We start from the raw sequence: 12,767 nt of genomic DNA, 5'->3' as shown, positions 1-12,767 counted from the left end.
AGTAAGGGCGCCGAACCCCCAACTCCCTGGGTGCTGGAGCATGTCTGCCCACTGCTCTGGGTGTGTGTTCACTGCTCCAGATGGGTTAAACGCAGAGAGGAATTTCCATGTGCTTGAGTGTCTCGTCTCATCATCTCTAGCCGCTTTATCCTGTTCTACAGGGTCGCGGGCAAGCTGGAGCCTATCCCAGCTGACTACGGGTGAAAGGCGGGGTACACCCTGGACAAGTCGCCAGGTCATCACAGGGCTGACACACAGACAACCATTCACACTCACATTCACACCTACGCTCAATTTAGAGTCACCAGTTAACCTAACCTGCATGTCTTTGGACTGTGGGGGAAACCGGAGCACCCGGAGGAAACCCACGCGGACACGGGGAGAACATGCAAACTCCACACAGAAAGGCCCTCGCCGGCCACGGGGCTCGAACCCAGGACCTTCTTGCTGTGAGGCGACAGCGCTAACCACTACACCACCGTGCACGTGTGATAAATAAAGTCGCTCTCCTTCTGTTGTTTATATTTTGCACTTGTCTCACACTGTAGAACAGTCCTGAAGAAATAAATTTCATTCCAGTGGAGGTGTATACACGAGTTATAGAGCAGAATAAAAGCTACAGTTTTACAAAAACCACACTGGAAGCCTCCTGCTCGTAAAGACAGGGGTGACCTTGTCCGGAACATGATTTTCTCCCGTTTATAGAGTCTGGGGTGCTTTACAGGCTGCAGTTTATCCTCAGAGTAGAAATTTTATTGAGGTGACATTACCAAAAAACAAAAAAAAATTTATTATTATTATAATAATCCCTGCCTCCACTTTTAATTCTGGGTGGGAAATTTCTAAAAGGCTGGCTGTCCCGACGTTAAGTATTCAGGTTAAATATATATATATATATTTTTTTTTTTACACACTGACTGCTGTCCAAAGCCTACAGTTGTGAATTTTTGCTTCAGTGCACTATTACAGCTTCAAGTGCACCAGTTGCAGCCCTCCCAGTGGCTTCGGTGATATTTAAGTAAAGTTTAGCTGCCAGCTCTTGATGATTATACCAGCAGGAGTCGGAGGGTTTGCATCTTAAAACCGCAGCCGCTGCATCACCTGCATCTTAACAGGGCAGCTCTCACAGTCCAACAAATTTTGTTTTGGTGTAACAAGTAATCACAGCATTGCACAAATAATTACGCTCTTTTCCCCTCTCGTGGTGTTTCATCAGAACCCAGATGTTATTACAGGAATGTTTATGGCAGGTGAAGTTCATTCTTAACTCACGTCTGTCTTTATGTCTACTCTGGACCCTGCTCACGTTTCAAAACTGCAGAAAAAAACCAAACAAATGAATCCATTGAGTTTAAAGGTACATAACTATCCATTGTGGCCTGTAAGACATGCAAGCGATCCTTACATACTGTGTGTTTTGTAACCCTGCAGTGCTGGCGTGGGTCGTACAGGCACATTTATTGCCCTGGACCGGCTGATGCAGCACATCCGGGAGCACGAGTACGCTGATATATTGGGCATGGTGTCAGAGATGCGCTCACATCGACTCTCTATGGTGCAAACAGAGGTAAAGTGTGTGTGGTTTTTTTTTTTTTTTCTGTCTCACGTTTTCATTCAGCTGCACTGAGTAGCCGCTGGTAAAGCAAGAATTGTTTAGGATTCCCTTAATTTCCTGCAGTAAGTTTATATTCATTATGAAGCTCATTTCTCTTAGACGGCGCGTAGCGTAGCGTAGCGAGTCTCATCTGGAGCTGCTTGTGTTATTGCTAGAGTGATTTCTCTTTATCTGCAGGAGCAGTACGTCTTCATTCATCAGTGCGTCCTGCTCATGTGGAAGAAGAAAAAGCAGCAGAGTCTCACCAGCGATGTCATCTACGAAAACGTCACCAAGTCTTAATGGCGGCCAGGACACGTGGATGCAAAGTGAGAATGTCTCGGATGGTTGTGGGAAACGTGAATGTAGCATGTGGTGCACACTTAAAGCACGTTCGTTTGGGGAAATCTAAGAGCCAAGTCCCAGTCCATCACTCAGGTCTGGAGTCGCAAGCAGACAGAAAGACAGGCGACGATTAAAAAAAAAAAAAATACAGATGGAACTCAAATAGTAGAAAAGGAGGGAACAAAACACAGCTCAGCTAAACATACAGAACAAACCGAGATGAGAGGCAGCAGGTAGGGACGATTAGCGTTCCTGGGAAGAGGGACATGACAGGAAACTGACCACAAAAGGAAAAACGAAGACAGAATCAGAGCTTCATATGATTTTAAATGACGCGTTTGTAGTTAAGAGTTAAAAAAAAAAAAAAAGGGATAATTTCCCTTTACAGTAAAGTGGAACAGGGTGGATGTTGAACGAAGCTCATTGAATTAAATGCACCGGAAAAAAAAATGTTTGAGGAGGTTTATGTGAGAAAGGCTGGAGCAAGAAACATTCACATGCACACTGAGGCTACATCCACACGACAACGGCAACGAGATTTTTTTTTAAATATCGCGTCCACATGGGCAACGGATCAGTAAAATATCAGGTCCATATGGCAACGCAACGCTTGCTGAAAACGATGCAATACACATGCCACACCTCTACGTGCGCTGTAAGACGGTCCCATCGGAGACACCAGAACAATAGAAGAAGTAGGACGCATGCGCATAAACCCCTTCTTCTGTAGCATCAGCCACAAAGTTTTGATTATTAGTTAGTAGCGTAAAATAGTATCTATTGTCTAAGACACTTATTTATATTTCATATTAAAACGTCTATGTAAATTAATACATAGAAAGCCTGGCCAGGCGCTGAACGTTCTTCTGCCTTTACTTTAAGAGAAATTCAGGGCGAGCATGAGCCTAGGTTCTTCCCTGTCACTGTCACACGCACACACCTTCTCACTCCCTGTCCTATGGCTATAGTCCCTTTAAATCACGTGCTCGTTTTTTGAATGGAGACGCGGAAAGAGGAATGAACGGGGTAGATGGAGAGAGAGAGAGGAATGAATGGGGGTAGATGGAAGCCGGTACGCCAACATTCTGATATCCTCCAGAATTCTTTAATGGTCCGGAATAAATTGAATGCTACACGTTGATGGATTACTTTGTTCTACGTCCATTTTGAGGAATGTATCGTTGGACTTAAACCAACATCTGAAGAGGCGAGATCGCTCCTTTTTTTTCCCTATTTTTGCTGGCGGGATTGTCATGTGGTTGTGACGTCATCGTAAATAAATCCGTTCTACTCATCCAGACGACTTCGCAACAGCGCCGTTGCCAGATTTTTCCACTCTGGAACCCGTTCTCAAAAGATTTCGTTTTGGGGCACCCAAAACGCCGGTGCCGTGTGGACGCCAGGCCTAAACGATAAACAATTTTATCAGATTCACCTGAATCCGTTGCCGTGTGGACAGGGCCTGAAATTCATCCTCCGCATTTAACCCATCTGAAGCAGTGAACACACACAAGTGAGCAATAAGCACACACACACACACCCAGAGCAGTGGGCAGCTATTGCTGGGTTTCATGTGACGTCACAGTCACCTCATTACTTATTCAAAACTTTAGCTGGTGGTCTACCAAAGCTCAGCGTTTGTATGAAGAAGGTGCATTGCTCGCATGAAAATTACCTTACACTTGCGTCGTTTTAGGTTGTTCGAATCGATCAAACTGTGAAACTGATAAAAGTTTCTTCAGGGTTCCCCGTGAACTAATAAAAAAAAGGGTGAACAAACACAGGATTTCACAAAAAGACGTGGAGAAAGGTGGCTTTTGAAGCTCTCACTGAAATCGAAGGGAGCCGAGTCGAAGCGTGCTCGAGTTTGCAGTGATCACTTGGTGAAAGGTTTGTGTTTCCCGCTCAGCTACGTCCTTACTGTTTTCCAAGTACTTTTCTTGCTATGTGTCGTTATTTTACGGTACTTTTTTTAGTCACGAAGCGCTGAAGTCCCCAGCTGTTCCTTTGTTTACTCCTCACTAAGTCCATATGCATGAAGGTCGCGACAAAATTCTTCCCCAGCCGTACAGTTACAATGCGCCGTGATCACTTATCCGTCTTGTTTAACTAAGATCCAGGTCTTTAAAGGGGTTTCTGATGATCTTTGTGAATGATTTATCTGAGAGATAAGAGCCAACACAAGTGAGAATCAAGCCAACTGTTTGTTTACACTTCAACTTGCAGCGCTTCGTTGTAAAGATGCGAACGAAAAGCTTAAAATAAACAAAACATATTTCCATGGGCAAAAACAATACAGGATTCATTCGGCAGCGACTTGATCCTGAGGTCCTTTACCCAGCCACGTACAAAAAAGTTGTAAGCCTCCGTACTCTTCCATGCTTTCATCTGTTTTGCGGTGTAGAAGGACGTCTGCAACACCAGATAGTTCGAGATGTCGGGGAACTCGACTGAAGGGCAGTTTTCGAGATCGTATGACAAATCCTTCTTTCCCAGACTGTAGGGGTCGATTCCATTGCACACAGCAATCTTCTGAATATATCTAAAGCCAGCAGTGGCTTCTAGATTACGAGCGTACTCTGATAAATTATCGCTAGTTGTTTGCACTACGGCAGCCGTTTAGACCACCAGCTATTTCACTTCCGGTAAAACCGCTAAGAAAAATCACGTGACTGAAACCCAGCAATTGGGAGCAGTTGTAAGTTAGGTGCCTTGCTCAAGGGCACTTCAGCCCAAGGCCGTCCCATGTTAACCCAACCACATGTCTTTGGACCGTGGAGGAAACTCACGCAGACACGGGGAGAACATGCAAACTCCACACAGAAAGGCCCTCGTCAGCCCCTGGGCTTGAACCCAGAACCTTCTTGCTGCGAGGTGACAGTGCTAACCACTACACCACCGTACCGCCCTGGCAAAAGTGTCATAAATAGCGATAAAAATCTTAGACATCAGTTGGGCTTGTCGAACATCGAACTGTTCATAATAAATATATTACTGGATAAATTGTTTCCACGCTTCCACTCACTGGTCAGCTCTCCCCTATGAAACGAGAGCCACCAGCAGGGCAGGACGAACGCGAACACGTGCTTCCTTTAGAGACTGCTGCTCATGCTTCGTCACGGAGCAACGGAACACGCTTCGAGAAAAGCGCTATCTGCCCTCTTCCACATACTTTAGCTCGCACGATTGTTTAGTGTCACTGTGATTGACAGGAGAGAGAACATACGCATCCCCTTTATCCAGAGAACATGACTTAGACTCCTGGTAGCATTGTTGGGATTCGAACTTGTGAGATCCCAAAGGCAGAGTGAACGCTTTTCTGTTGCATCACTCAGGAACCAGAATTTGGAAACGTTTTGGCAGCATGCATTACATGTCAGAAACAACCCCAAACCCAGCATGTTTCTTTCCCTTCCTGTATTTGGCTTGAATGAATCATGTTCCACTGCAGTCAGACCTCACTGATGTTTGCCGAGAACGCATCGCCGCTGCAGGAGGTCTGGGACCAGCGAGAGCGGTCAAAGGGGCTTGGGTTCAATGCAAACGTAATAAATGCTGCCTAAAGAGGGGTTGTGTTTGTGAAAGCTCGTTTCCTGTTCTGCATACGGCTCTTCTATTGACTTTTCACGCTCTAACCTAAAGGTCGCTCTGTGTTTTCCAGGCTCTAATGACGCCCTGCGCTCTCCTTTGCTTCAGGCATTTATTCTCTGCAGAAAGGCCGAGTACACAAACACCGAAATAAATAAAGACTGCAGCAGAGGAGTTGCAGAAACCACCCGAGCTATTCTACATTCTATTGTCCCAAACAGCGAAGGAACAATAGGACAAAAAAAAAAAAGAGCAAAAAAAAAAAAAAAAATTTAAAATATTAAAAAAAAAAAAAAAAAAACATGCCTTAAGGAGTCCACGACGACAACACCGTCCAGGCTGCTTTCTTTCACTGCAGCGGTTCCAGTGTGTTTGTGGCGAGAACGGGACAAACAACAGAAAAAGAACTTTTAGCATTTAGTTTTATTCTCAGGATTGTCTGGAAGCACCAACTGTATCTGCTGTTGCCGCCACGCCCAGCGACGGCGTGCGGAGGTCCACGTGCTCGTCTTGGACGTCTCTGAGGGCGCCATAATTTGTGAAACTATTTCATGTACATCCAAACTCATCATAGTATTAGTATTCATTGCATTGGTCCCTGAAGCTGCATCAGACTCTTTAACTGTCACACTGCCACTCCCTGGAAGGGACATTCATTCAGTACGAGTGTGTGTGTGTGTGTGTGTGTATTCTCTACTGCTGTACTACTCTCCTCTCAATAAGCTACTCTTTGGTACGACTCCTAGAACCCGGTTGGATTATTCCTGCATTTGCGAAACATGGACCTTCTGAGGCGACGACACGCACCTGTCTGCGTGGTTCTGTACGATTTGCACTAATTATCCGAGAGTGTAAGCGTACGCTGCGCTAAATAGCGAAAACACGCAAGTTACGTCACTGTATTCCGTCAGCACGTCTCCCGCCAGCCGAACGATCTCGTCGGCTCTACAGTAGAGTAGAAGAACCATATCGAAGCTGAGGAGAGTGTGGTGGTGTGGAAAACACCATGTCGGAGCTCTCGTATCTCTGGCGTGGAACTGCACAGCTTCATCTTTGAAACTGCAGCTGGAATGTACACATCATCCTTTCGTGTCTAAGGAAACCTGGCTGATGCCAAGACTTTAAACGTTCACAAAAAAAAAAAAAAGTCAAAAGATTTGTTTCGGGTGCAGCTCACTTGGGTCCAACTAAACCGGGGTGTGAAACATATCCTGTCATGTAGAGATCTGTAGGCTGTAATGTTTATTTTTTAACGTTTTATTTTTACAGCGAAGCTGGCCGAGTTCGTCTGTACCGGCCCGTGTTAATGCTTACGTGTGGAAAAGCAGTATTAGCGTGTGTGTGTGTTAGGTATTCGTTTCATATCGCGTCACATCGTTTCAGCACCTGTATTGCACATGACCACGTATGGAAGTGTTGGCGAATGTCTGATCGAGTGGTCCTGCTGGTGCACGCAAACGAGGGGTAAAAACAATGAGATAAGAAACACCTTCCGTAAGGTCATAAAGCTTGACATAAATATTTGGCTTAATTTTATGTACAAAGCCTTAAAGATGTCTTTTACTTCATATGAAAGATGGTTAAGGTTTCCATATTTGAGTATTTCTATTCCTAAAAACGTACAAAATATTGTACTATCTTCTCATAATGGTATCTGCTGAGAATCACCGATCCTGTGTGCACTAGAAAACCACTGTACACGCAGAGATACATGAAGAAGACCTTCGAATACAAGGGCCAGCGTTTGCCCTTCAATTTTCACGCCTTTTTTAAAAATACTTTTCTTTCATGTAGCGTACTGTGTCTGATTTGTCTTTGGTGCCATTTGTGTGTGTGCAATGCATCACTTGAAGCCTGCGCTGAGATCACTTGTCATCCTCTCAGTTTTAATGTGTGTGGTTAATGGAAACAAAACAATAAAGCAAACCGTTGTCTGGAAGAATTTAACACGTTTCAATGGTCATACACTCACTGGCCACTTTAACAGGAACTTGTTCTGGATTCTAAGATGCTGAGATGCTTTTCTGCTCACCACGGTTGCAAAGAGTGATTATCCATCCATCATCTCTAGCCGCTTTATCCTGTTCTACAGGGTCGCAGGCGAGCTGGAGCCTATCCCAGCTGACTACGGGCGAAAGGCGGGGTACACCCTGGACAAGTCGCCAGGTCATCACAGGGCTGACACATAGACACAGACAACCATTCACACTCACATTCACACCTACGGTCAATTTAGAGTCACCAGTTAACCTAACCTGCATGTCTTTGGACTGTGGAGGAAACCCACGCGGACAACATACAAACTCTACACCACTAGGCTCGAACCCAGAACCTTCTTGCTGTGAGGCGACAGCGCTAACCACTACACCACCGAGCCGCCCAAAGAGTGATTATATGAGTTACTATATCCTTCCTGGCAAAAGAGCTCAAACCAATCTGCGTGCTCTCATCAACAAGGCGTTTGATTCCACCCACAGAACGGTCACTCGCTCGATGTTTTTAGTTTTCCGCACCACTCTGTGTAAACTCTAGAGACTGCTGTGTGTGAAAACCCCAGGAGATCAGCAGTTTCTGAAAGACTCATCTGGCTCAAACCAACACCCATGCCCAGGGCTTTGAACCGGTTCAAGGAACGAAAACGAAAACCGGGAACTTTTTCTATTTCACATGGAACAGAAACGAAACCAGAAACTTTAATTTTTTATGTTCCGGAACAGAAACGCTTATTAAAAATAATGGTAACCGGTTAATACCGGTTTTTATTTCGTTCCTCAAAGTTTCCGTAGCCTACAAATAAAAAAAAAGTCATTCTTCTCCTGCACAAGTTTCTATGACCCGCTGGGGTTCACTTCCTGTGTGACGTTCGGTGACTGAATGGAGAGAGCGGGAGGGTGGACTACTATCACGTCTCCACATCTTAAATAAGAGGTAAATATTGCAGTCTATCGTTATTCAAAAACATCAAACACGATATCAATACATTTGTCCACGTTAATGAGAGGCTCGCGAACATTAAATGACGTTAACCTCTGTTAGCCTATCAATGCATAGGGCCTGACTAGCCTTTGGTAACACACTAAACGAATTCTCTTTCATTTTTGGCACTTTTTCTGTTTGTGTAGATGGGAAGACATACTGAGAATCCAAATCGCCAACATTTGAAATAATAATTGTTTTGAATTATTTCTTGTCTTATTTAATGAAGGTTGTAATAGAATTAGCCTACATTTGGCTTAAGCTGGATGAGACAGAGACATAATTTTATAGCCATTTCTTAAACAGCTGACAGGGAACGTAATTAACCGTTCCGGGAACGAAATTTTTTTGTTCTAACCGGTTCGGGAACGTCTATTTAATGGTGGAACCCAAAACCGGAAACGTTAAAATTCCGTTTCTGTTCGGAACGAACCAATAGGAAAAAAATTCTGGTTCACAGCCCTGCCCATGCCACAGTGAAAGTAAGTCGCACTTTGAGATCACAATTTTTCCCGTTCTGACGTCTGAACATTGTGAACATTAACTGAAGCTCTTGATTTGTATCTGCGTGATTTGTGCTGCTGTCGACGGATCGGCTGATTCCAGATTATGGGTGTTCTTAATAAATTGACCAGTGAGTGTAGTTATGCCTCTGTCACCAGGTTTTGGGTTGTCTGTCTGTCTGTGAGATTCTTGATCATGCTATAAATCAGCCTTCTTGAAATATATGTCATTTTCATCCTAACCAGCAGATAAACTGCTTAGATTTGTGCTGCTGTTAAGGGATTGGCTGATTACAGAACCGCATCAAACAGCAGGTGGATGTTATGTATGGGTGTTCCTAATAAAGCAGTGTGTGTGTGTGTGTGTGTGTGTGTACCTGCTGGCTCACAGCTAAAGCCTGCCCTCTAGTGATGCTTTCAGTTATTCCTGATCCTAGTGTACAGAAGTGCAACAGAGCCCTGGCTTCATGTTCCTCTACAAAAGGCAAGAGCACACATTAAACACAAAGACGTGCAAGGCAGTGTAGATTTCATATAGCTTTATTAAATTCTGAAGGTCCTTCCATTTAAGTGCTACTTAGATCATAGAAAATGGCCAGCCTTCATCGTCGTCATCAAGCCGAAAAGCAGGAGATGAGGACGTGTGGACGCGTCACCTACCGAGTCAATGGCTTACGGGACAGCTTATGAGAGAGAGTCTTGTACTATTCGTTTACTGCTGTTTAAGATCTTCGTATGTCAACATGGCACTTAAGTCACTAAGAAATCAAAGAGAGAAACGTGGTGCCATGAACAAAAACAACCTTACTCGAGTCCTTCTGACCGTCAGTGTTGAAAGATATTCAGATTACATCAGATCAAAATCACGGAAATTCATGGAACAGACATTAAAATCAAACTCTGATGACCATATGCCCCCCCCCCCAAAAAAAAAAAGCAGACTATAAAATCATCCTGTCCACTGTATCCAAAACAGAAATGATTATGCATGCAGGTGTTTGGAACGCAACCTTAAAAACAGCCAACTTTGTCAATTCTAGTACAAAAAATTATCCCTGAAAACATATCTACGGTATTAGATGGGACACGGCAGAAGGACAGGAACGCATGTTCGAATGTGGCCACGGCTTTTCATGGACGGTGAGTCGTATATAAAGTTACTCATTTGGCATTAGGCTTAAATAGAAAATTATCAAACACATAAATATCTTCTTTTTCCAGCAAACAAAAATGTACACTGATCCCCGTCACACTGCGTCTATTTCTGTATCGAGTACACCGTGTGCGTGTGGTTAGTAGAGGAAAAGTTCCAGACGCTTTACTGTCCAAGAAGCCAACAGCCCACTGTACAAACATGTAGGTACACATGTTCAATGGCGGTCTAAATCCGATCGTTTAATTAAAATTAAAAAAAAAAAAGTCCATGTCTGTCTCGAAAGTCCAGCAGAAATCCCTCCTCGCCGTCCTGAGCACGTCCTGCTTCACAACATGTCCATGTCCTGCTCACTTTCAGTCAATCGTGTCATCAGCCTCACACGTTACAACACCTCCTGTCATTCAGCGTCTTCTTTCCTTCCAGGTACTTACACTTACAGCAGTAGTACACAATCATTTTTAAATTCTTATCGTTTTAAATAATAATCTGAGTTTTAAATATTTATAACAGTAAGGACTGAAGATGATGTCGATTTAACGCTTAACTTGACGGCTCTACAGACAACTACATGCTCTTCAGCCTTGTTATATATTATTTATATTAAACCTACAATCAGCTTCATTGGGTTACTTTATTTTGGTCTACGTAGCAAGTATATTACAAATCCTACATCTTTCTTCGGGCAAACACGGCGTTTTGGTCCGTGCTGCTGCTGCTGCTGCTTAATCTATGTCCGAGCTGGTTCCGTGGTCGGGCGGGTCCAGGAGCTCCTGACGACGGCGCATGATGGCTGCAAACTCCACCGCGTCCTGAAAAACGACAATGTGAAAAGGATGAAAAAGTGCAAGAGAAGAGAAGGACGAGGGGGTCAGTGGCTGCTCCCCTCATCAAAGGACTCGACTCCTGAGTCGCTGGCTGTTGTCGCTGCTAGTTTCTCCTGTCGCCTCCTCATGATCTCCTGAAGCTCAGAGCCCGAGCTCCTCTACAGAGAGACAGAGAGGGAGAATAAATTAGTCCCGTGGAAGGAGGCAGGTTTAAATCTAAATTACAAAGTCTACATGACTGCATGACATGAGGAGGAGGAAACACTGAGGAAAACGGTACAAGCTTTAATTGAGGCAGAACCACTAAGCGTATTTGCAGTAATATTAGCAGGGGAAATGTACGGTAAAGTAACACATGTCTAAGGTCACTGTGATGGCCATCCAATACCACAGACATGTGTCTGGAGCTTTGATTTCTGCTCCAAAGCTAAAAAAGCAGAAGCTGCTTGGATGGACGGTTATATCTGCAGGGTGGAGCTGACCATCTCAGACTGGTCTACTCAATCTCTGTTAGTCAGGCCTACTGGGAAAACCAGCGTTCTGGACTTAATGATGCATTGATAGACGCTGCGTCGGATTGCTGTGCCACACGGAACCTCGCTAACAGAGAAGAGCTGCCAGTCTACCACTTATTAAATACCTTCACAAGCCTGAGAGCTTTATCAGTGGATCATAGGAGGGTTCAGAAGAAGACCTGCAGGCAGGAAGAACACGACAGAAACCAGAGGCAACCTTGCCAGCGTTGGCCGAATTTAAAACTTAAAATCTTCACTGTGAACCAGTAGAGTTCTCAAAACACTTACTTTTAACCCAGACACACGGTAAAGAATTTAAATAAATTTTTAAAAAAAAGTTCATTCTGATTGAAATCTGAACAGAAGAGTGTTCTAGAAAAGTTGACAAAAGAAGGCTGTAGAGAGAAGTGAGAAGGTGTGAGAGCTCCGACCCACCTCGAGGGCAGCCTTCTGTACGGTCACCTGGCTGTAGACCCGAGCTCCATCATCAGGACACACGGTCTTCAGCTCGTCTTTGTTGAGGGAGAAGAGCTGAGCTCCGGTCAACACACCCAGACTGTTTACGGTCCTGTACAGACAGAACACGCAGGTCCACATCAGTCATACTGGAAAGCAAACGGACACTGTGATGGTCATCTTTTAGCGCATGATCAAGATGGTCATGTTTTGAGAATAAAGTCGTAATATCTGACAAAGTCACAATATTTGTGAATAAAATAGGCATGCAGTGATGTATCATGTGATGAAAAATCACGATACAAATTTATAATGATCCGAATCGGTGAAATAAATGAATCGTGATTATCAACAGGCTGCGAACTCTTAGTTTTTCCGAGTTGTGATTGTGTTGTTAAAGCCTCGGTCACAACCGGCCGTACGTGCTCCTACGGCCGGTCTACGTGCAAAAAACGCAAGAAACGCACGGAGGGTGCGCGTGTGACGTCCTGATTTTCAAGCCGCAGAGGTTCTTTGTCATGTCAAACAAACTCTACGGGCGCTTACGTTTTTTTCAGGTTGCAAGACAAACTTACGGCCAATGTGTGTCTTTCTCCATGAACAAAAAAAACGCAGCGATTTGGGAAACGCCAAAAATCGCACAGCCAAAAAATCGTACGTCTGGTTGTGACCTAGGCTTTAGACAGCAGATGGCGCAATAATGTACACCAGAGGCAATGAGCTTGACTTGACTTCACTTTCGGCAGAAGTACCACAGCTCTAATCCCACAAAACGGATCTAAAATGGGAAGCAGCTGCTGTCTGAGTACA

At 44.4% G+C, this 12,767-nt stretch overlaps 2 protein-coding genes across 12 annotated transcripts in view; one reads left to right on the top strand and one right to left on the bottom strand.

Moving 5' to 3' along the window:
* The window catches only part of ptpro (protein tyrosine phosphatase receptor type O), a 258,318-nt gene extending 250,844 nt beyond the window's left edge, over positions 1-7,474 (top strand). For all 3 annotated transcript variants that reach the window (XM_060902876.1, XM_060902875.1, XM_060902874.1), the window contains 3 exons: positions 1,432-1,567; positions 1,793-1,923; positions 5,601-7,474. In XM_060902876.1, coding sequence (XP_060758859.1) covers positions 1,432-1,567; positions 1,793-1,897 — 241 coding nt within the window. In that variant the 3' untranslated portion in view covers positions 1,898-1,923; positions 5,601-7,474. The remainder of the gene's footprint in view (positions 1-1,431; positions 1,568-1,792; positions 1,924-5,600) is intronic.
* Positions 7,475-9,530: 2,056 nt separating this feature from the next.
* Positions 9,531-12,767, bottom strand: part of eps8a (epidermal growth factor receptor pathway substrate 8a) — a 192,395-nt gene continuing 189,158 nt past the window's right edge. For all 9 annotated transcript variants that reach the window (XM_060902865.1, XM_060902872.1, XM_060902870.1 and 6 more), the window contains 2 exons: positions 11,937-12,069; positions 9,531-11,144 (listed from right to left, as the gene is read on the bottom strand). In XM_060902865.1, the coding sequence (XP_060758848.1) occupies positions 11,031-11,144; positions 11,937-12,069 (247 nt within the window). In that variant the 3' untranslated portion in view covers positions 9,531-11,030. The remainder of the gene's footprint in view (positions 11,145-11,936; positions 12,070-12,767) is intronic.

This window comes from Neoarius graeffei, chromosome 21, assembly GCF_027579695.1.
Source record: "Neoarius graeffei isolate fNeoGra1 chromosome 21, fNeoGra1.pri, whole genome shotgun sequence".
In the NCBI taxonomy this organism is placed as follows: domain Eukaryota; kingdom Metazoa; phylum Chordata; class Actinopteri; order Siluriformes; family Ariidae; genus Neoarius; species Neoarius graeffei.
Note: the sequence above shows the minus strand (reverse complement) of the source record. Positions and strands in the feature narration are given on the sequence as shown.